This window comes from Electrophorus electricus, chromosome 4 (assembly GCF_041902795.1).
Source record: "Electrophorus electricus isolate QZ-2024a chromosome 4, ASM4190279v1, whole genome shotgun sequence".
In the NCBI taxonomy this organism is placed as follows: Eukaryota; Metazoa; Chordata; class Actinopteri; order Gymnotiformes; family Gymnotidae; genus Electrophorus; species Electrophorus electricus.
The window spans coordinates 15,496,797-15,521,735 of NC_137500.1; the positions used below are offsets into that span (position 1 = coordinate 15,496,797).

General features: G+C 41.6%; 1 protein-coding gene across 1 annotated transcript; it reads left to right on the plus strand.

Moving 5' to 3' along the window:
• Positions 1-3,316: 3,316 nt before the first annotated feature.
• On the plus strand, positions 3,317-24,939 carry dusp16 (dual specificity phosphatase 16). Its single transcript, XM_027024260.3, has 7 exons — positions 3,317-3,694; positions 11,309-12,312; positions 15,758-15,893; positions 19,163-19,326; positions 19,831-19,990; positions 20,457-20,580; positions 20,744-24,939. Exons 2-7 carry the CDS (start codon positions 12,067-12,069, stop codon positions 21,870-21,872), a joined length of 1,959 nt encoding a protein of 652 aa, XP_026880061.1. The 5' UTR covers positions 3,317-3,694; positions 11,309-12,066; the 3' UTR covers positions 21,873-24,939.

Sequence of the window (24,939 nt, forward strand, 5' to 3'; positions counted from 1 at the left end):
AAAATATTAAAATTTGCTTAACGGGTACAGTTGAAACACGTGAAATAGAAAGAAAACCCGTGTTAAAAATATCTGGTAGGGGCCCCTTCTTTTATTAGACAATCTCACGCTATGGTAGGGAATATGAAGCATCACTACTACTCAGTGCTATTACAGAAATATAGGATTAACTCCAAAAGTGATCCCTGAAAGTGTTCTGCTGAGGGTCCGGTAACCCAAGTCCAATAATTGTATTTAGAGAATTGTTTTTTACATTGTTTATTTTTGTTGGGGGACCCATTTACTCTGAAAGGCACAATTCCCTGTCTATCCTGAATGTGTCTAGACTGTTGTCATATTGGATAGGAGACTGCTCATCCAACAATGGAAATCAGTTCATGCACCATCAGACAAATTCTTGGTTTACATATATGCTTGTTCACCTGGTCCCTCTACTCATATGTATATTTTACCTTTCTTCTTTAAGAAGAACTCTTCTCTGTGTTATGTGTTAAGTATATGTTTACATTGTCAAAGTCTCCCTGTTTTATTGTTACATACTTATGTACTAAAATACAATAAAATGTCAATTACAAAAAAAACTGCAAGGTTTGTTGACAATTTTGTGGCTATACTAATCTTCATAGGTGGCTTTTCAGCATTTCCTGTGGTGTCCTGAAAAATAATTATTAAATTTGTATCTGGTTTCCTGCATTACATTTAATTCTAATGTAATTACACCACAATACCCACAACTGTGATCAGAACAACATTCTGACCACATCCTAATTATAAAAGGGGATACTGCCTTTTAAAAGTGTAGCTAGCTGACTATATAGGCAACACAGGCAAAACAGACACCACACAGACACCACAAAGAAAGCATAGACACCACAGCAACAACACAGACATCATACAGACACCACACAGACAACAGACAACATAGACACCACACAGTCACCACACAGATAACACAGACACTACACAGTCAAAACAGACAACACACAGACAACATAGACACCGCACAGATGACATAGACACCACTCAGACAGCATAGACACCACATGTTATAATGACAAGTGTAACCAGGGCCTATTTGACTTTCAATAGATTCCACAGGTTTTCCTAAGATGAACAGGTCTGCTAAGCATATAAATTTTGGATTTGGCAGCATGCTGTTTTCCAGAGCGACATAAATATCTGTTAGTATGTGTGCTGCCTGGAAATTAAACCTTAGTGTTACTAGAAACTTGCTCTATCCTATGGGGCACTCATTTAAAGTTAAAATGTAGGATTGGCATAGCCTATTCTATAGCCTATTCTATAGTTTATAATATAGGCATACTATAGTTTATTATTATTTTCTTGTTAAGATAAAATACAAGTTATTTCCCAATTTTCTATTTCATAGCCTAACATCCACACACTGAGCACATGTATTAGCTAATATGCACTATTAGATCCCTATGTCTATGCAAGTAGAGATTTGGCTTTTCAGTTTGGTTAACTATGCACAATAATTGGTTCATCATGAAAACCCATTCTGTCTAATCCCTTGCTCTGAAGCCTTTTTACACAGCATCGTATGTATTGCTATTTGATCAACATTAACATCTGAAGGTTGGTCTTAGAGGAATAAAATTTATAAAAACAAATATTGTCAAGAATTGTCAGTATCAAAGTGCTATTTTCTTTGAATGGTGTGTTTTTTTCATTTGTAACTGTGTTTCTATACACCAAAAGGGTTACTTTCAAAATCATGTACTCAGTGCTGAGAATAAAAAAACTGAAATCCAAAGGATATAACTGTGATTTAGAATATTTATTATAGTGTAGTGACGTTAGACAACTGTACTGGGAGAGAATATGTAATTCGACCATGTGTAGCCTTAAATATGTCAAAGTGGATTGATGAAGTGAGAAACATTTAAAGCTCAGCTGATGGGTCATAAATAGGAGTAAAGTTTGCTTTAGGGGGTACTTATTTTCTTTAAAGAACACATTTTCCAATACCAAATCCTGTGTGCCACAACAGACATGAAACACAACTCAACATGAGGCGTGCTTTTAGCCCTTTGATACCTCTTGGCTGCAATGCCAAGCAAGTTTATTTGTAAAGCAGTTTTCATACACAGAGGCAATTCAAAGTGCTTTGCATAGATATAAAAACCAAAAATAATAAATCTTATTACATCTCAAGATTCCTGCAGGAAGGTTTTTGCAAAAATAATAATTTTAAAAAATGTAATGGTTTCATAAAACAATTTATTTAAATAAAATTAAATATAGCTGATAAAATAAAAACAAATTAGATAATTATATATAAAATAATTAGAATTAAAAGATGACAAATACAATAAACAAAGGATACATGATTTAAATATAAAAAATAAATATAAATAATATAATAAGATTAAATAATGTTAATTTAAATAATTAAAATTGTAAATTAAAAAAACCCGTATTAAGAAAATATAACATTAATAAATAATGATTAATAAAAGACACAAAGTGCATAAAATCATACCTGTCAAAAAGCTGTGCAATACACTTAGCTTAACTGGTCTGAAATGCACAGGAGAACAGAGATGTTTTCAGTCTTGTTTAGAAAATGTTAGTGTGTACACATCTCACCACTTCAGAAAGTTTTTTTTCCAACTGACTGCAGTGTAATGGCCAAAGGCTGTTTTAGTTCTTATTTTATGGACTGTTAATAGATCGGACGCCACTGATATGAGGTGTCTAATAGGACTGTATTTCTCCACCATGTTGGTAATGTGAGTAGAAGCTATCCCATTTAGTGATTTGTATTTAAGTATCTTAAAAAAAAATTTATTCTGAAACTGACTGGGATCCAATATAGCGCTATAGTACTGTGTAATGTGTTTATAGCTCTTAGTCCTTGTTAAAACTCTGGCAGCTGTATTCTGAATAAGCTGGAGCTGATGGATTTTTGAGGGAGGAGAGTAAGGAGTCCATTACAATAATATAACCTGCTGGAAATAAACGTGTGAATATTTTTTCTAGGTCTTCTGCACTCAAAGAGTCTCTGAATGTTTTTCAGGTTATAAAAAGCTGACTGTGGTCAGTAGTGCTGTATTTCCACTGAGCATACTGTGGTACAACCAGCCTATATTGGTGACACAAAGCAAATGCATCAATTTATAATTATTGTTGTTATTGTTGTTGTTGTGTTCAGTAAACTAACCTTTATTGTTAGTATCACCTTAAGCACAAGGCTTACACCTTACACAAGAGGAGCCTAACTAACTGCAATACGCGTTAAGCTCCGCCCTACGCTTTAAACCCATGATATCCAATAGGCCTATATATCATGACTAGGATAGACTATTTAGGAACTACTTTAGTAAGCTCTGTGAGCGATTCGGTAGTTTTAGTCAATGACGATAGCTACTAAGTTTTTTAAATAGATATTCTATGAAAAGTTATATGGTGTCTTCATCGAGGAAGTTGATTTTGTTTCTTTAAGGCCGCCTTCACTCGTTGTGGGACTGGTTTCAAATGACGCCATCCCTTTATTTTTACCCCGATGACCTCATCTTTAAGATGAAGTTTAGTGACTAGTAAAACTTTATTTAAGTTTATGTTTTGTTTTTATCTCATTACGTTTCTTCTCCAAAGAAGACCACCATTGGGAGTGGGGGCCGAGGACATTGTTTCCGAAATGTGCACTCTTTTGACTTATTTGGTGACGGTAAGTTACCGAAATTTCTGAAATGACAAACTCCGTTTATCGCCAGAGGGCCTATAGCGAACTGTTTCCCATGCGTCGGGGCCGGGAGAGTCGAAAGTAACATAATGTTCTAATCGTTATGAAAGACGGATATTTTTATTTCGCAAAACAGTTCTGATTAAAGTATTTTTATCTTATTATGATTTGGCGTGTGATGCTGATCCTTACTTTTTCGTCTAATTATTGTCAGCTCCATTGGTAAACGTTGAGGTAAAATGTCTTTTACTGAGTCGTATAACATTGTCATAACGATGAAAGAGTGTCTTTGATATAACATCGCAGTTTAGCAGAATATATCGCTTATCCCGCGGGATTTTGGTAGCCTACTGCGCGGGTTAAACAAATCCGGACTCTTCAAATGTGTTTCAGTAGCCACCAAAAATTACAAAATATAGTATTAACCTAATCGTTTGTATTTTTTAGGTCTGAATGATAAACAAGGTAGCAGTGTTGCGCATGTTTGCTATAATGGACCGGTTAATCTGGAAATTGTTAGACTGTTCCAATTTTAAATCTCTAGCTATTCGGTTAAGTTCCAATGGATGTTAAGTTTCCCTCGCCAAAGCAGTCATTTGGAAGCTTTTAGCTCATTACAGTGAAAATCAAATAGTGACAGAACTACGTGTTGTAGAGCAGTTCACATCCTGTACATGAGGACGTAGAGTTTCAGATTATTAATGCAAAGATAAAAGATGCAAAAGTGGCTGGCTAGCTGAGATTGTAGGTAGGAATGGTAAACAAACCAATAGTCTCTTATGTATTGCTCTCATCAGATACGTCAGATAATATTTCTGCTGTTATTCTAAAGTTACTCTCCACTGTCAATGTATCAGTAAACTGTGTCACCATTTTTATCGCTAGGAATTGCATGATTGGAACAAATAGTTGACAGTGTGGCCGTAGACGGACTCACTTGTTCAGGCTTTATATCGTAGTCAAAAACTTGATTCTCTTCTGGCTACTGGGGAATGTAACTACACTGTAACTAAGTCATAGTCATTACGGTATTGTCCTGATAGGCGATGACACTTATATTGATAGCGATAATGACGTGAGTTTAGCCTGTCATACTTAACTTTGAAGAAGTGACCACTCCACATTCTGTGAGATAAGGATGCACGAAGTCAGTGAAATAGTCACTAGTCCTGTAAAATGTGCATGACAGCATCGCCAGCCTCCTGATTAACAGATGTTGGGCTCTGAGTATGACGTCAGATCCATAGTCTTCACCATCATCATCGTCACTAGCACTGATGTAATAAAACATTGTGCAGTCCGAAAAGGACGCAACAGCATGTACAGATTTAACCCTGACATAGGCATAGTCAAATGTATGGCACCCCTACGGTCATGTATATAGTATTTGCAGTTCAATGCGCAAGTCATTTGTAATGGGTCAAAAAGTGATAATTGAGCAATGTGGATGCAGCTACTAACTTTTATTAATAATGGTGAAGTACATTTCAGTGAACAGCCATTATTCTTTACTATTACAATTTATCAGAACATGCCCATGATATGCAGAATCTGATCTGGTCAGAATCTTCCTAGCACACACATGAAAATTAATTAATGCATTTTTCTATATAAAAATACTTTTGACACAATACGCGATTAATGCCACTAATGGAGTGTTTTATTTGTAGCATTATGTTATTATGCTGAATGAATTGCTTGTATGATGCAAAGGAAGCTAGCAACTCCTAATGAAAAATACAGATAAGTAATATTTACAGTAACTAACATTTAGCACAGTGGAATATGGCAGATCACATCAAAATTTAATTCATATGCAGTAGACTTAACAAATAACAGTCCTTTTTTAAAATGATAAACAGCAATTTAATTCATTTTCTCTAATTATATTATCTGTTTTAGCTGTAAAGGAAAATCTGATACACTACTGTCATACCTTATTGCATGTTTTTTTTGTGTTGGGGTAGGTTGTTGGTTGAAACAAGGTAAAAATACAGCTTAGATAATGAGAGGAATGTTTTGATCAAGGCTTCCTTCTTCCTTTCACACACACACACACACACACACACACACAAACAAACTCCTCCTCATGGTCATGAAAGTGGCCTCAGAACCGGGGGAAGGAAGCTGGTTCTTTTAAAACTCACATGGGTGTGACAAAGCAGTGAAAGAGCACTTCCCAAATTAACCCACCCCAGCACCACCCACCCCCATAATTCACCGGTATGGTTCACTTATATAATGCTGAAGTTCGGTTGGCACTCCGGCCAAGTGCCAGGAGTGACATCTCCTGAATTAGCTGTAGTAAAAGTGGAAGTCTCCTCACTGGAGACAGCCAGTCCATGCCTGCATACAGGGCACCCTCCACCATCTCGCTGGCCATGTAGGAGCATGTGAATGATGTAAGAACCTCTACCTGTCTTGTTCTGTCTGCCCATGCTCAATATAGTTTAAAGCTCCTAAAGACATATAGCAAGCCTGCTTGTGGCCTTCTTGGCAGTATAGCTTCAGTGACCATCTCAGGAATCACTGGGTTGCTGCTTTGGTAGACACACCTACTGCACTCAAATTGGAACGTTTGCTTTGGTGAACCTCCAGTTAAAAGGTTTTGGTTAATTTTTAATTTGCCTTTTTAGCCAGTTGAATTGTGTATTTGAAGTCAACACCTTTTTAACATCTTCCTTATTGCCTCAGCAGTCTTTCTCAGCTAGTGAACCATGATTAGAAAGCGCCCACACTATAGAGGAACATGTGAATGTTTCCTACTTAAATAGTGGTCTCCAATCATAAAGAACATGCAAAACAAAGCAGGGAAGACATTCATTTGCATGATTTCCCTTTTAGTTTTTTAAGTCATAAACAGTTTTAGGTTTAGAACCTATAGTATAAGTCATCATATGTCAGAGAGATCCTCTGTGATGTGTACTATGTTTATCTGTACTGTCACCAAACAACCTGACTCTCCATGAACACCCTGTGGCATTTGTTATTTTTGTGTCTGACATTGGGGACATTTGACCCATGTGCCATGCCATGTATTTAGAATGAGATGCATCACAAACAGCCCAAGAAGCAGCTATCTTGCAGCGTAGCCCCATTTGCCAGATTTTTGTCTTTCTTGGTTGGATTGTTCTCAAAATCTCATCTTGTGTAGCAGCTGGAAACACTGAGTTTGGTTTCTCTGATCCATGCATGATGTGCGGCTGGTTTTAGGTCTATGGATTCCTTCCATTTTAGTCATGCTTGGAATTTTTTTTATTCCCACACCACCTTGAAAACCAGGTGGTGTGAATACAAGACACCAGAAAAATACCATGTAATACTAGACATAAAACTAGGGGTGATTTTATTAGGTTCTATGCCAAGACTTGGCAACCTGATGCCGAGTTGAAGCAGCCATGTCATGCTGTTAGAACAAAACCCAGCCTGCTACTATGGGAGCTGTTATTTTCTTCTGGCAAGTGTGGAGCGCGTGCCTTTGATATCTGTTTGTTGTGGTTGAGGATATTGCTCTGAGGAAATTATAGCATGTTACAGGGATGATTCTTGACCATTACGTTTTGAAGAAAATTGAAATATTTCCCCTCTTAAAACCTGGAGCTCACTGCAGCTGAACTTAAATTTTGTCATTCTTTTCATTTTGTATAAACATATGCACTAACATTGTGTCATCTTTGTAAATACTCTCTGAATGCTATTGCAATAAGGTGCATGTAATTTTTCTGAGAACATATCTTATGTTCTCAGTCTTGTTAGTTATGTGACATTTTCCAAATTTCTGCCTCACATAAATCTCCTCCTAAACATTAATCAATGTTGAAGCTCCAAGGTTGGCTCGGTGCCACTTTTAATAGCATCAGGTTTTCGAACTTGCAGCATTTTGATTTGGTTGTAATATGAAGTGACACCACAGCAAAGCCTCCTCCTGACTGCTATCTCTAGCCGGCAGGTGGGACGCTCAGTCAGGCGTGCCGGATTGTGTGCCAGGCCCGATTGGTTTCCATCAGAAGCGTGCAGAGTGAGACATTCATTTCTGCCTCTGTAAACAAGCAACAGAAGGTCAGATATTCCAAATTAGGAGGGCAGCTTCCTCCCCGAGCGGAGCGACTGCCAGGACACTCAGAGGACAGGCGCAAAGGTCAGCCACCCACAAGCGTTCAAATGACCTCGAGAGCTTTTCTTTCCTCCCTCACGTTGGCCTGTTTAGGAATGGTGTCTCCTAGCTTCAGTGTTTGAAATTAAATCATTCAGTTTTGCAGGTGCTGAATTTTAAAAGGCTGCCAGCTTATTTTAGGATTTTATCAAGTTCAGTGGTGTTTTGTGTTTCAGGAGGTGGTAGACGCACTGACCATTTTATGCTTGATCATGTTTGGAAATTAATCACTTTTAACTGAGGTCTTCAACTTCAGACCTCAAATCCAGTTTGCATTTTATCATTTTATAATAATCAGCTAATCGATTGATTGGATACTTTGTCACTGAGGGAGATAAAAGGAGGATTGAAAAATTGTTGTATCCTAGGCCTTGGCAACTGTGATTTGAATACCTAAGTTTACCACCAAGTAAAAAATTCAGGACTGGATACAGAACTGATTTTGAGGTCTAAGGTTGAAGATCTCTGGCCAATAGTTCTTATGCTCTTGAAAGTCTAGAGGTCAGGGCAGAACCAGTTCACTTTTTATAGTATGACCTGAGATATATAAAATGAACTTGAAACTTAAGTACAGAATGGTCTCCATGATTTGAAATTAATTTTTTTTTTTTTGCAATTGTTATCTGATGTACATTGAGGTTTGTTAATGGCACACGTGCAGCCCCAGTCTGACTAGTTGGTATTTTGCTGCCCTCATCTCCACAAATGCAGCAGGTCAGCACATGCCTCTTCCTGTGTCAATGAGCTAGGCCAGCCTCTCATAGTGTACGGGCTTGAGGGGTAGAGTCCTCTGAGACAGACCCTTCCTTACAATAGTCAACCCCTTTCATGCTTTACAGCAGATAAAACTGATTTGAAGAGGAATGGCCTGTGGTTTCCAAGATGGTTTCCAGACTAAATCCTAAACCTCATTGTGGAACATAATAGCATGTAAATGGTGATTTTACATTGATGAGCATGAACTCATCAGAAATCTAACCCTATTGTGCGTGTGTGTGTGTCTGTGTCTGTGTGTCTGTGTAGATATTCTGTTCCATTCAAATCTGTTACCCTTGTCAGCAAGATTCTCTATAAAAAAAATAGCATTTTTAAATGATATTCCTTGGCTTGCGTCCTATATAAAGTTGAATTGCAGCTCTCGATTGGAGCCCATTCTTCAGTCTCAACACATCCCTGGTGGAGAGGAGGCTCTTCGTTGAAATACGGGCCTGTGTAGGTTTAAACACGAGGGCACATGGGCTTCAGCTTCCACATCCGCTGCAAATTCACACCTTTCAATGGCCCGTGCTGTCTGGAGAAGAGAATACTCTTAAATATCCTAAATATATGCAGGCTCTGTGCTTCACGCGTGGTCAAGACACCTAAATGACAACGACAGTCGGTAGAACAGAGTTGTGTCAAGGTGAGAAGCTCTGTCTTTTTGTAACTGTCACACGTCAGCTGCAGTAGAACAGACCACTCCTGGAAAAAAGGTTGAGTTAATGCAGCAGCGGTGTTTTGAATTAGCCTTCTCCATAGTCTAAGAACAATCATAATTTCATATTTTCCCATGTACACCCAGTTTATGCAAAGACTTCCACTCACCAATTCCATTTAGCTGGTGATGATATGGTGTTGGAGAATTCAAGGGAATGTCAATCTGAGCTGGATTCTGGGTGCATTTGATGAGGATAATAAATGTGATCTAAATTAAATGAAGAGAACTGAAACACATGACTTCGGACAGATGTTTTTGTTCAGCAGAACCTCCAAATATCACCCACAGACTGTAGTCATGTTGAATCAGCCTACACACACAATTGCTCAGCTTGAAAGAGTGTATTTCCTTCCAGTGTGCACACCATAAATTACAGTAGAAATGTGAGAGGCTTGACTATTGATTATTAGCATTGCTGGAATTTTGGCCTCAGAAGCCTCTGAAATGTGGCTCCCAGACTATACAAGTCATCTTGCCTGACACTGGTGGCTGTTGGAAGGTGTTTTTATCCAAGGGACTAAAAATGCACAAAACCACTGATTTTCTGGTTTGATAGTTTGTCTTGGCACAAGCGTTAGATAGAGCCTACAGCACAATTTGTTTTATTGTCCTTGTGTGTGGGCCCCATTTGGAAGGAGAACTTGTTGCTGGGGGATTTTTTTTCTTGCCGGCACAGAGGAGAAGAGAGGGTTTTTACGATACTGGGGGAGTTTCCACAATGCTGTACTGACTCAATGCCACCTACATCATTACTAGGAAGTTGGCGTTCCTTAAATCATGAATTTCACGCGTCTGTCTCTCACACACAAAACTGCTCAGACAGCTACTTAAAATACTGTAAAACTGGAAATTATATTTTATATTTCATTTAGCTGATTTGAATTTTAAGAAAAGTGTCAAGTTGTCAGACCAGCAAATTCCTCCAAATGTTGTGGAACATTTATAAATGTGTGTTTACAAGCATTTATAAATGTGTGTGTTTGTGTTATTATATATATATATATATATATATATATATATATATATATATATATATATATATATATATATATATATATATATATATATATATATATATATATATATGTATATATGTGTGTGTGTGTGTGTGTGTATATATAATTTATTTTTTTCTTCTATCACACAGAACAAATGGTCTGTCATCTGATACAAGCCTGTAAAGATTTTGCAGTGTGTTGCTGTAGCTGTAGCCAACACATCCCCATTTGCTAACACCACAGGACATATCACTCTCAGACATTTGGTAGCATGGCTAAACTATGCACGGATTAAGACTCCAGTCTCTCTGGGGTGTGAGCTTGAAAACCACTACTGCCAGAAATGGGTTCATAAATCATAAAGTCTTGTGGTATTGGCCTAATGTTTCTGATATTGAATCCAGTTAAGTGCAAGTTCGGCCTCATGCTGAGAATTGGTGTAACCCTAGTAGTATGTCAGAGTTCTTTCTCTCTATTTTGTTAGTTGAAAATTCCTTGTCCATGAATCAGAAAATTATAATGTGCTGAACAGGAATTTTGTAGTTATCTGAACAAGATAAAGAACAAGCCAAATCCCAAATGATAAATGAATCTTACTAAGGATGTCTATAATGACAGAAAATTCAAAATGCCTAATGCATCATGTTGCCTTGAAATGTATTGCTTTCCTCAGTTCACATGCATGAACACACACACACACACACACACACACACACACACACACACACACCTTGGCGTTCGGTTTTCTCTCTGCATTCGCATCTCATGATTTTGTTTCATCCTGACCTCATGAAAGTTGAACACGCACGCCCTCGTCCCACCAGCAGCCTCTGGCTGTGCGTCCAGCAGTGGGGCCAGAGGGGAAAAAAGCCTCCCATTGTTAGCACAAGCTTTCCATAACAAAGTGCATTCTGGGTGTCTGTATGGGAGCCCCATGCAAGTAACGTGCGCGGTGTCTGTTTCTCCCGCAGCCAACCCAGCGCTTCAGCATGAAGACGAGGAGCCAGGAGAAGGATGATGTAATGGCACTGTCGCCCAGGAGAAAGGACCTCTTTTGTCACACCCCTGGAATGGTGTGAAAGCAAGGGCCCCCCACAGCCCCTTCCCCGCAAACCCCCAAAACACCCCCCTCCCTAGTCCCACCCCACGTCTCACCTACTGGAACTGAGCCGAAGTGGACTCACTGTTTGGCAGAGGATCCCTATTACCGCATACATAGTCTCCCAAGTGCGCGCGCATGCACGCACACACACACACACACACACACACACACACATAGTGCATAAGGAGGACACCTGCCCCCCCCCCCCACCATTTTTTTAGTCTTGCAGGGGTTCTTCATTTCTTTTTATTTTCCTCTTCCTTTTTCTCCCTTTTTGTTTCTATTTCATTCTCTTGGTTTTGTTTTGTTTTGTTTTGTTTTGTTTTTTTTTGCTGGTACTGGGCATCTCGCCCGCCAGCTGAACGCCACTGGGGTGACATCATCGCCTGCTGCCACAATGGGGTCGTTCTTTTCCTGAGGGCCCTCACTGGACGTGTCACTGCTCTGGCCCTCAGCCCCCCCCTCCCCCCACAGGACCGGGTGGAGGAGGGTGGAGGAGAAGAGGAAGAGAAGAGGAAACAGCGAGTGAGTGTGTGTGTGTGTGTGTGTGAGAGAGAGAGAGAGAGAGAGAGAGAGAGAGAGAGAGAGAGACACACACACACAACTGAGGGGGAAAGGCAGGCTGGCATGGCAGAGCCTTTGCCGGCAGGGGCCCTGGCCTCAGTGAGACCCATCGGGCCAGAAGGCCTGGTGGCACTGCTGGAGGGTGGTCTGGACCACGTGCTGTTGATAGACAGCAGGCCCTTCGTGGACTACAATGCCTCCCACATCCTGGAGGCAGTCAACGTGAACTGCTCCAAGCTGATGAAGCGACGCCTGCAGCAGGACAAGGTGCAGATCGCTGAGCTGCTGCAGCACTCGGCCAAGAAGAAGGTGAGTAGGGTGAGTGGACGTTGCTGCTCCACCCTCTAAGCAGTCTCAGGTCTGGTCATTGGGAGCTCCATGGTGACTCCATGATCCGGTGCGATTTCACGGTGGTGCTGAGTACAAAGCATCCTGATTGGTCCCAGCTGATGGACAGTGGTTTGACCAGGTCACCAGTGATGCTACGTTGTGTTTTGAGCTTTGATGGGTTAAAAAGAAAGTGAAGATGGCCTCACCCTTAAGAGGGGAAAGGCTGAATGCAGAGTGCTGGTAGGTGGTGTCCAAGTAATACTGACTTCTGGGAACTGTATGCCCAATGATTTGGCTTGTGGTCCTTTCAGTTCCAAACTTCGCGCTTTTTGGTTTGAATGCTCTGCATGCCTGGAGGAGATGTGGAGAAGTTGTTAGCTGAAAGAGTGCACGTATGTTGATGCCTGAAGCTAGTGCCAGTTAAGAGATGGGTCATCACCATAGGTGATTGCCCATCTCATAGAACATCACCTAGTGTGCTTGAGATCAGATTCAGATGCAGAGTGGAATATCATGACTTGCTATTAGCTAATGCCATGATTAGATGTAATGATCACATGACACTGTTCTTTATGCAGTGGCAAAACAGCTAAAGCATCAGACCATCTTCTTCACAGTTCCAGTTGTACACTTGCAAGAACTGTAGTTGCTCCATTTCTCTTATGTCTCATTTATACTGATGCAGTATTGTTCTTACTTGTGCATTTTAATGGGAGTGTCATTTACCATAAATGGTAGGCAGGGGGTGTTGCTGTGCTAATTCATGACATGTAGGTGCCCTTGTGACATTGAGTCCCATTTGAAATGTTGCACATTTTTGAGGCTCCCATCCAATCGCGTCTGAGCAATGAAGCCCAGGGCGTTTGGCCTCGCTGTGTTTGTACCGAGCAGGGGAGTCGGGCTAGCCGTCCCCTCTCATGAGGACCATTGTGAGGACCTAGCAACAGGTTGCCGAGTGACCTCATCCCAGTGCTATCCATTTCTGTGCAGCCTTGAGAGACTCCCCCCCACCACTCCCACACACACAGAGACAGAAAAATCAACAGCTTTGTGGCTGTCTGTGTTTCAGAGCACACAGATGCTATGCCTGCCCCCCCTCCGTTAGCATGGGTGCTAATTAAGCCCGGACGGCATGCAGGAGGGAGTGTCTCCACTGCTTCCGTGCAGCAGGGGCAGCAGCAGCCAGAACGAGCGTGTCCTGCTGCCCTGTCCTTAGATCCCAAGGAGAATCACTCCGTGTCTCTCTTTCTCTCTCTGTCTCTTCATCTCTCTCTTCTCCTCTTCCTTACTCTCTTTCCCTCTCTGTCCCTCCCCACCTCTGCAGTACAGGTCAGGGAGCACCAGCTTCATTTTAGCCATGGCAGCCAGCCATCTCACTCCCTTGTCTGGGCCAACGACACCTCATTCCCCCTTCCAGTTCCACCCTCCCAAGCTCTTGCCCCTCGAGCCAGATGCACTGAACGCTAGCGCTGGCGCCGCTCGAGGGGTTGCTCAACGGCAGATGACATCAGGCACTGAGCCACGCTGTCCTGTGGGATGCGTGAGAAGGGAGCGTTAAAGGAGGGAGAGGTTGTGGGGGGAGGGGGATGGAAGATGTGTGATACAGAGACCCATCTGCCCTGCTGACAGCATTGCGATAATGAGGCTCCGCCTCTGGAGAACTCATTATCATAACGTCACCTTGGTTACATTAACACTACATTAGTTTGGCTGGCGTTACTTTTGTTGTTTTAACCTCTATTTAAGGCTTATTGGGCCGCATGTTTTCACAGTCAGGGGTGAAGCGGAGATGAGAACTGGCTCTAGAGCTATGAGAACTGACACCGTGCAACCAATGTTTCTGCAGCTCACGAGTTTTAACGTCCCCAGAGATGCATCTGATGTTCAAACCTCTGGTTCCTTATATATTTCAGGTGATGTCATTTTAAGTCAGCTCAACATTTTTTTGCATTGCGTTACAATATTCATAGCCTCAAAGCTGTTTGGTAGAGCTGAAAACCTGGTGGGATAATACTTTTAAGTCCAACAGAACTGGTTTTCTTCCCAGCTACTCCTGCAGTAAGCTGTTTCTAAGTGTGGGCAACTGAGGTTATGCAGCAGGAAGCAGTCACTCATAAATCCAAGTCTTCCGTTCTGTTATCTTAACGGGTCATGCCAGGGACCAGTGAGAGATGATGACTGCGTGTAAAAGTGCAGAAACCCAACACCAAACCCTCAGAGGCAGATAGCATCAGATGACACCATTCTGAATTCTCAGGGGCCTGAAGTAGCCATGAAGCCCTGAGCTCTAAGCTTACTGGACTGGCGTCAGCCGGGGTTGTCAGAGTGTTGATACTCGAGGTTTAAGTAACGTGTTCGGTGAACTGATTGGAGTCCTACATTCAGCCTAGAATGCACAGAATTGGCTTTGGGTCTGGATCTCCCCACTGTGTCTAAGTCAGACCTAGAAGTAGGACTTTTATGCTTGTAATATCCGATCTGGGTCTGATTAAGTGTGTGGTTATGTATACTTGTGTGTGTTAAGGCCTATAGGTTTGCTGCTAAATATATGTGTGTGGGAGCACAAACTGCAATTTTTCTGTCTTGTTGGGATTGAATGTCTAGAGTATGTAATTAGTACTTTCTATGACTATTGAGAGAAAGCTTTCATGTCGTGTGTGTACATGTGCTGTGTGCGTGTTTACTTGATAGGGAGATCACTACTTGTGTTTAGGGTAGTGTGTGTAGCCTTGGAGCAACCTGAGAAGTAGGTTGTTGTTGTTGTTGTTGTTGCTCTTGTTTGGAGCTAAATGGAGCAGTGAATGAGTTATTTCACGAAAAAGAAAACAGCTGCACATTTAGGGCTGTGCATGTTTATAAGTTTTTTGTGGCAATTAGAAACAGTTTGGTTGCATTTAGTGAAGCCCATTTACTGGACATAGTAACAACAGTTGCATTTTAATGCATCAATGATGCTGTCCAAACATGTTTTATTATTGTTTTTATCATTATTATTATTACAACTAGTACTACTACTACAGCATTGTTAACAGGCTGAATTAAATTACATCAATTAAATTACATTAATTAGAATTAGAACAAGCTTAGAATTACACAGAAAATCATTTATTAAATTGTTTGTTTAAATAATATGTACAGTGCAGTTTCATAGCTGCAAGGGCTGATTTTTAATCAGTACTATTTATATCATAATCATAAGCTGTAAGTAAGCTTAAGAAAACAAAGCCTGGGCCAGACTATGGTTTGCCCTGATCTATCTGACACTAACTGTCTGAAAAAATGACTGTAGCATGTTACATCATCCACATGCAGCAAAACCTGATTGTCCAGGTTCTTTTTTTAAATTTCATTTAATCAAACACTAATGCTGTTGTACTGTCTTGTTCACCTCAATGTGTTTGTGTGTGTTGCGTGTGTTTTTCAGCTCGAACTGCAAGGTCAAGAAGTGGTGGTCTATGATCAGAACTCATCTGACCCCTCCTCCCTGTCATCAGAGGGCTTTCTCAGCGTCCTATTGGATAAACTAGAGAGGAGTTTTCCATCTGTTCACCTGCTCTCAGGTTAGACACACCCTTTAACTATAGAAGTGTGGTTTTAAAACTCTTGAGATTCACTCAAACACTGATATTTGCAGTGTGAATGTTGCAAATTGGGCAATAGCCACTGGGGACCTGAACATATATTTAACATTGAGGTCTTCCAATACTCATTTTTGATAAATTAATCACTAAATGAACAGAATATAATGATTCTCAGTCATTTCATCCACTCTTTAAACTTTTGTTGTACTCTGCGCTCCACATGAACTTTCAAATAATTGCAGGAATCACAATATCCAGTTCAAACCACTAATATTCAGTGCATTATATAAGTGAGGTTAGTTAAATAGTTAACATTGCTACTCATTCTACAGTAAACTTCACCTTTGTGAGGTCAGAATCCAAATGAAGTCATTCTGTAATCATGTTATGTAACTTTTTTCAGAGCCTTTTTATTTACGTCTTTAGAAAGTGGACAGAGAGCAGTTGTAAAAGCATAGAAAAGTCATAGAACACACCATCCTGGCCTGAAAAAGTCTTGTATGTTTTCAGATCGGCTGGGCTACCACTTTTTCATTTGTCAGATTAAGCCTCAAGCACCGTTTAGCAACCTAAGGTAACCCATTTGTTACTAAGTAACCAGCACTTCCTTTGCTGAGGTCATGGTAAAATCTCTCTCTCATACACACACATACAAACAGCTGTTCTAAGGACAAAGTACAATGTCTCTTTTTAAGTCATATAGACGTTGACCAAGTTCAGTTTGAGGAGAAAAAAACTCCTTAAGTTGTGGAGTAGCCAATGGTTAAGCAGTTTAAACCTGAGCATTACATCATCATTACATAAAATATGTGTGTGTGTATGTGTGCACAAGTGTTAAAAGAAGGACATGGCTTTAATATTAGCCATACAATAGCATGTCAAAACAACACAGTTGTGAGAATTCCCATTTACATCATGATGGCCTGAAAAAGGGAAGTGGTTATAGTTTCTGAGGATATGAAAATAATACAAATATTAGTCATTGTGTTGTACAAACCTCCAAAGATAGGTCACAATACAGAAATTTCATTGTCAACAGATCTTGGGGGGAGGAGGAGGGGGATTTAAAACTGCTTAAATACCCCTTCAGACTAGTACTTGGTGCAACCATTTTTGCTGCAGCAGCTGGTGTAAGTTTGGGCCTGCCAGGTTTAAAGTTACGCTTTAGGAGTAACTTTCAATTTTCTAGCAGATTTTCTCCACGTGGTTCAGGTTTGTTGGATGATGCTTATGGACCTCAGTGTTTAAATATATCTGGACTTGGCCACTCTATTCACCTTTTGTTGTTCAACCACTCCACTGTTGCTATGGTTCTTGTCCTCGGGATCACTGTCCTGCGGAAAGATGAAGCTTCTCCCAAGTTTTAGTTTGAAGTTTTGAAATCTGAAGCAGGCCTGGCAGTATCGCCCTGTATTTTGCACCAGCCATCTGTCCTTAAATTTGCAGTCTGCTCTCTGAGAAATGGCACCCCCACAACATGACATTCGAATCCGAACACTTCACTGTTGGGGTGGTGTTTGTTGTCAGAATGTGTTAGGTTAGTGCCGGACATAGTGTTTTGAATTTTGTCCAAAAAAGTTTCCTTGACATTTTAGCTTTTGGTTTCTGGCCCACTCCAGATTTGATGTGTTCAGTAATGACTTGTTACTAGCCACCCTCTAATACAGTGTTGAAAGGTGCAGCTTTGCTCCATTCAGAGCCTCTGAATTGTGTCCTACAGTATCTGTCATGTGTCTAAGCTTGGAGCTTCCACAGCACAGGAGTTTAGTGCTTATGAAAACAGTATTTTATAGTTACTCATTTTTGTGACAGAATATTTTAAACCAATATCACTATAATTTATTTTGAGGTTTAGACATTTAGAATGAAATATGACCACACACATATGACCTAGTGTGACAGAGGGCAGGTGTTAGATGGAAGCTTTTTTATATATATATATATATATATATATATATATATATATATATATATATATATATAAGATAAAGATAAAGAAAGAGGTCAGAGGAAAAATGTTATGATTGTGCAGAAATAAAACAACTAACAGTTAGCTAACTTCTGAGTGCATGGAACTGAATGAAAATAGAATAGTAGCCTACACCGAATTTTGAATAGTTTTCCTATGTACCTTATAGAAAGTGCCTTTACAGTTCAGTTTTACAACGCAGCTATGTGGTAACCCATCTGGTTTGGGTAGAGCTATTGTGACTGGAGTTCATCATTGTTGTTATAATGCCTTTGCTGTTGATGAGCCCTCTGCTTGCCATAGCAACAGCCATACCACAATAGTAATGTTCCCTCCAGGGCTGGGGGTGGCGCGTTGACACTGTAGTAAGTACTAAAAGTAGGTCGGCCTAGCTCTGCGTCCCGTCAACAGCTGGTAGTCTTACCGTAGCCAGTGCAGTTTCACATGCCTCAGTTTTGACATCAGCTTGGAACTTTCATTTCTAACGATAGGTAAAAGAAAATCATACTTTTAACATGTTAAATCCACTGCTTTTAACATCTGTCTCAGAGCCAGGTTATTTAGTTCTCTGCTATACATACAACAGTGCTCTTATTAAAACTTTTCTTAATTTCTAAGGAAAAAGCACATGCCAACACTCAGAATAAAACATGTTTTTCATATAATAAACAAGAAAGATAATGTTTTTGTTTATTGTTTTCTTCTAAAAGACTTAGAAGGACACAGAAAAAGACATCCATACCGCATTTTATACAGGCTTTCTGCATAGCTGCTTCTGTTGTACAGTGTTTGATTAAATATTTTCTTTCACTTTCATCACTCGTATCCATATTATAAGAACAGCCAGACTGGAAATGTGAGATACGTTTAGTTGGGTTGTCAGGCAACCAGAGGCGAATTTGCCTGAAAGGCCACAGGCGGCTAGCATATTGTATGTCAACCTCCCAAGAAGACACAGATGAATACACACACTCGCACAGATACACACTCATACACACACTCCCTCAAATACACGAGCACACGCTTAAGAATTTCTGAATATGAATCATCATCGAATATGTTTCTCTGATGTTCTTGGAAAATATTCCTCTGATTATTCAGAAAAACACTCAGCAGTTTGCTAAAATGCTAATTTTACCAGCCAGACTCACATCCACGATATTTTCGGCATTTCTCACTAAGCCAAAACGAACGTGCTCGCGCTGACATAACGTAGCCGACCCGTTACACGTCGGCGCGTCGTGGCAGCCATTTTGAATGAAGCCCTTTGTTCCTCCAGGTGGCTTCGTGGAGTTCTCCCATCTGTTCCCGGGCCTGTGCGAGGGCAAATCCATGCTGGTGCCCTCTTGCATCTCGCAGCCCTGCCTACCTGTCACCAGCAGTGGGCCCACACGCATCCTGCCCCATCTCTACCTAGGTTGCCAGAGGGATGTGCTCAACAGGGTGAGCCACAGGGCCGTCTGTCCACTGCATGGCGCGCTCTTAGGCTGGCCATGAAGATGATGATGATGATGATGATGATTATCCCTTATATGGATAGTGTCAGTAAAGTGGCTGTGGTCCAGTGAGCAGGTGCATTAAGATGCATCCATGTTTCCTGGGAAACAACAATCAGGCCAGAAAACAACTACAGTGAAAGTGTACGATGGCAATGCCATTCCAGGGACTTATTTAAGGGCTCTGTAAAACATGTATTACACGTACATAACTTGTGTGTTATGTCTTATGCTTGTCTATATATGTACATATACATATCTATATAAAACATATAAACAGTCAAGAAATTTGGACTGAAATTATTTATGTGAGTTGGCTAGTTTCTTGTTTGGGATTTCACAGGGAATTTAAGAGTTCTGGTGATCTTTCAAAGGAGAATGTGAGTCTCTGCTGAAACAAGTTGCAGAATAATGGACAAAGCCTCACGAACACACCCTTCTCCTCCCGCAGGACCTGATGCAGCAGAATGACATAGCGTATGTGCTCAACGCCAGCAACACGTGTCCAAAACCTGACTTCATTCCTGAGTCCCATTTCCTGCGCGTGCCAGTCAACGACAGCTTCTGTGAGAAGATCCTGCCCTGGTTGGACAACTCGGTGGAGTTCATAGGTCAGCTGCTTGGAAGAAGGCAAAGTGGCCTTTGAGGAGATGATCTGCCTCAGAGTCAAGTGATGGATGTAACCACAAACTGGTTACTGAGATACTGAAAGCATTCAGACTTCTGTAGAGTGGAAGACTGAGTCACTATACTTTGTTCTCAGCTACTTTCATTGTGAGATTTCTTTGCTGGGTGTTTCAGTAGTGTTCAGTAAGCAAGGAATTTCAAAAGATATGTATAATACTGTTAATATACTATTATGTATGCTTCATAAGACTGTATTTACCAAAATATAAAAAAGCTATAAGACAACTACTGGGTCTCCCCAAAGCATAACAAAAAGATCATCTTTAAATGGTGGAGCGAGTATTATACTGAACATGATCTTAACACTGATGTTTTCGGGCGGCAGGGTCCAGTCTAGTTGCGTGGCAGCAAGTTGACTTGCAGCTTACGTCGCTTCTTTTCTTTCCCCAGAGAAGGCAAAGGCATGTAACGCCAGAGTTCTGGTGCACTGCCTGGCAGGCATCTCTCGATCGGCCACCATCGCCATTGCCTACATCATGAAGAGAATGGACATGTCCCTAGATGAGGCATATAGGTATGTAGCCATCACTAACCACCAGCACTTGAAGTCAGTACCTCAGAAGTGACAGTTTTCACTCCATTCCACAAGTTATTGGAAGCGTGACTTGAATGGTGTCACTGTCATATAAAGACTGAACAGCAGGTCTGGATGAATGCAGTGTTTCTTGCCCGGCCAGGTTTGTGAAGGAGAAGAGGCCCACCATCTCGCCCAACTTCAACTTTCTGGGTCAGCTGCTGGACTTTGAGAAGAAGATCAAGAGCCCAAACGGAGAAGGATCCAGGTGCAACCAGGCGCAGATGGAGGCAGCCAAGGAGCTCACCCTTGGGCAGGAGGAAGCATCCAGCGTGGCTAAGTTTGAGAGTTCGGTCACTGGACCGATAGAGCCTCTGACCCTGCCCTGTGTGCTGGCCGGGGTTCCCGAGGAACGTCTATTGGCTCAGGCTCTGTGCGGCTTGCAGCTGGGGGAGGGTATGGAGGACAGCACCCGGCTGAAGCGGTCCTTCTCCCTTGACATCAAGTCATACGGGGAGACGAGCGCAGTGGCGCCTGGGCACACGTTCTGTGCCGGGGATGCCACCGATTACTACAAACCATCAGCTTTTAAAGAGCCGGCAACGAAGCCCTGCCAGTTCTCGCCTGTGGAGGAGGTCTCGGAGCAGTCGACGCCGGAGCAGAGTCCGGACAAGGAGCAGGCAGACGGCCCCGCCTCAGCCTCCGCCCTCCCCCCCAGCTCCAGCAAGCCCAAGCCGAGTGCCAAGCCTCCCCCTCCACCTTCCTGCCCCCAGCCCCTGCACAGGAGTGGCAGCATGGAGGAGACCCCGAGCGCCGCCAGCATACTGCTCGGCCTGTCACGTTCACAGCAGCACCTAGCTAGGGGTGGTGCCGGTGCACTGAAGGGATGGCATTCAGACATCCTGCTGGGCTCTGTGGCTGTCTCCTCCTCCTCCTCCTCCTCCTCCTCCTCGCTGACAGGTGGCTGGTACCTCTCTGAGTCGACACACTTCTGCTCCACCTCAGCCATCTTTGGGGGTGGGAGCGGGACACAGGGAGGTCTGGCGGCAGCATTCAGCTGCAGCCAAGGCCTGGAGGCAGTGAGGAGGCGTGGGCGGCAACGCAGCGGTGACCGCGGGGACTCGCGACGGAGCTGGCACGAGGAGAGCAGCTTTGAGAAGCAACTGAAACGGCGCAGCTGCCAGATGGAGTTCGGTGATGGGATGACGGAGAGCCGCTCCAGGGAGGAACTGGGAAAAGTAGGCAGTCAGTCCAGCTTCTCAGGGAGCATGGAGATCATCGAGGTGTCCTGAGAGAAAGACTCTGATAAACCCTATTTTCAGAACTCATCAGAATACTTGTCAAAAAAGGGAAGGCTGGGTTTTTATCTGGCCAAAGTCTTTGCAGGTGACTAGTTTTGATTATAAGCAGCTTAGTAGTGGTGCTTTGTAGACTGTTCTCCATTACTGACCTATTTTTGTAATAGCTGAATTGTATAGGTAAGAGCGGTCACCAAATGCAACTGCATATCACTGAATGGCTAAAGCGGACACGCTTTCACTTGGTCATATTTGTTCTTATTTTAGTTTCATTTTAACTGAGCCTATTTTTTGTCTGTGGATCAGTATAGGTTATTCAATATTTTCCATTCATATTGTGATTTATCCAACATGTCTTTTTGACTCCAGTACTGACACTTGAGCCCAAAATCAAAGCATGAATGAACTGAAGATGAATGAACTGGACTGGAGATTTCTGTCGTGATTTGACATGTCCTAAAGGGTGTCTGAGTAGCAAGTATCCAGTACCTCACAAATCCAAATTAAGGGCTTTTCTCATTTCTTTTTCCTTATAATCTCATGTGTAGCTTATTGATATTTCAAATCTCAGGACAATTAAAATCTTTTCATTTGAGCAGCAGGAAAATACACTTTAAAGAGGCCACCCTTAACGGAAACTTTTTGGCCTTGGATTGTAATGAGATTGAAATGTTTTTAATGTTTCAGCTGATCTGAATCAGCTTTACTACATCAAAACAGAGACTGTACAGTATATTATCTGGATGATGAGTATGGACTGACCCAGGGTCAGTTGTGAGAGGTAAAATCAGAGCAGGGCAAAGCCGGGTGTTGTGCTCGTTTTGCAGATGCTGGGTCGCTTCAGTGAGTGCTGGGGGAAAAAGAAGAGGCTGGAAATCTTGTTCAAAGACATGCACGTCAATCTTGCCTACAATCAGTGCCCTCCCACAGAGTTAGGGTGACACCCCCTGGGTGGAGCTTGGGTTTGAAGACTTCGCCAAAACTCTGCTCTTTTACGCAGTAAAGCATTGCACTACTGTGGTGCTAGAGTGGTGCAATGTCACCAGTGAGAGTCATGGTAACTTTGGGTCGGCTGTGTCATCATGACACTCCGCAGCGAGGCAGAAGGTGCCACGCATTGGGGAGAGGGGGCAGTCAGTGTGCTTGGGTATTGATACAAAGCTTGCTGGTGTTTGTCAGGTATGAAGGAGAATACACCCATAAATACAGAAAGATGTAAAGACCAAGAAAGGCAAGGTTCAGACTTTCTTAATGCTATCAAACTTTCTTCAACAATGGTTTCCAGCCGTGGCTCTTGCTTCCCTGTGCTCTGGACATTTTGGTCCTGCTTGTTCTAATTTGCTGGACTAAGCACACAAGTGTTTGAAAACACGCAGATCATCTGAATCAGCCATGTCAGAATAGCAGGAACTCGAAAATGTATATAGTGAATAGGGCCCCCATGCCAGGCATTGGGAAACCCTGAGAGAACTTAACGAAATGTTTCTTTTACATCATTTTGATGCATCAAAGCCAGATATCCAGTGACTTAGCATGGCACATACTGATAAGATCAGTCAACTTCTACATGATCAGGTAACACACTAGAATCAATGGTATATTTGTAATGAATATTGAATTATATGGTTTAGGAGCTTTGCAGCATGAGACACCCACACATTTCACTGTGAAGCATCAGTCTCCTGCTGTGTGTGCATGGAACCCCCGTTTCAGTGTAATTTGGAAGCCCCAGTGTTCTGCTTCACAGAATGCTGCATTCAGTTTTCTCATATTTTGAGCGGTGTCCAAAGCCCTCAAGATACAACCACGTTACACCACAACTGACCTTAGCAATTGTCAGAAATAATCTTTGATTACACATAAAACCCTTGTTTCTCACATTACATTTTACATTAGCTGATGATCCAGTACACCGAGTAATGTTTTGTGGGTCTATGTGTAATAGGAATTGCTGAGATTCAGTCAGTATTTTAGGTTTAATACCACTGGCAGTGTATTTTATTTTGGTCTTTACCATTGGTGCTTTATTTCTTGTTAAGAGTGAACAAATTATTCAGTACAGTGTTCATTGCAAACTGTTCAGGTATAAAAAAAAACATCAAAAAAAAAAAAAAACCCAATCAGAACGTACCAGCCATTAATCCATGACCTCACAATGCCCAAATTGCTTTGAAAGGCAACTACTGCCGCCAGTTTTGCATCTCACCCAAACATGGAATAGCTTTGCTGCTCTGCTCTTGAAGGTTGGCTCTGACACATTCAGAGCAGGCCGTTCTAGAAGCTGCAGCAGCGTGGTGGGCACATCAGGGGGTGCCATCGCAAATGTCTCATCCGCTCACTACCTGGCCAGATGAGTTAAGCGCAACATGTTAATGTTGGATTTGTCTGTGGTTTGTCTGTGTTGTCATTTTTGTTGTTACTTTAATATTTCTTCAGGTGATTTGTCTTTGAACAGGATAATGGTGTGAGTGGTAAAACGAGGTTTTGAAGGTTTCCTTAAAGCTGTGAAGATGAACATGACATAACTGTTCTGTAAACAAGAGAAGGGGTTTTTTTGGCTTTGGTCACAAATCAGCTTAAACCTTAATGCAAGTGATGTTTCCAAGAGGATAATTATATAATGAAATCTTGACCTTGGAAGGGATATCCAATTGACTATTTAGTCTCTTAATCATGAGGAATATTTAGCAACCTAATACACTTTTGAAAAAGACTGATGTTAATTTATAAAATGTACAGCAAGTCACAGTCTATTTACAGTTCCTATTGGTGAATCTTCTCATCAAAGGGCCGTATATTTCTCTAACTGAATGATTACGTGATGATCATGTCCGTGTCAAAGAGGAATGTGAACTCAGTGATGGGCTGACAGTTTGAGAGGTGTGTGGTCAGCTTTCAGATGGTACCAGTGTGTAGAGTGTGTGAAGGCCTGTGGAGATGCTTGAGAATATGGTGTGATTTTCCTTCCACTGTGTACCATTTTACATGTGGATGAAGTTCTATGACAATGACGGTTATTAGTTGTATGTTTGTTGAAATAAAACCTACATTGGTACTCAAA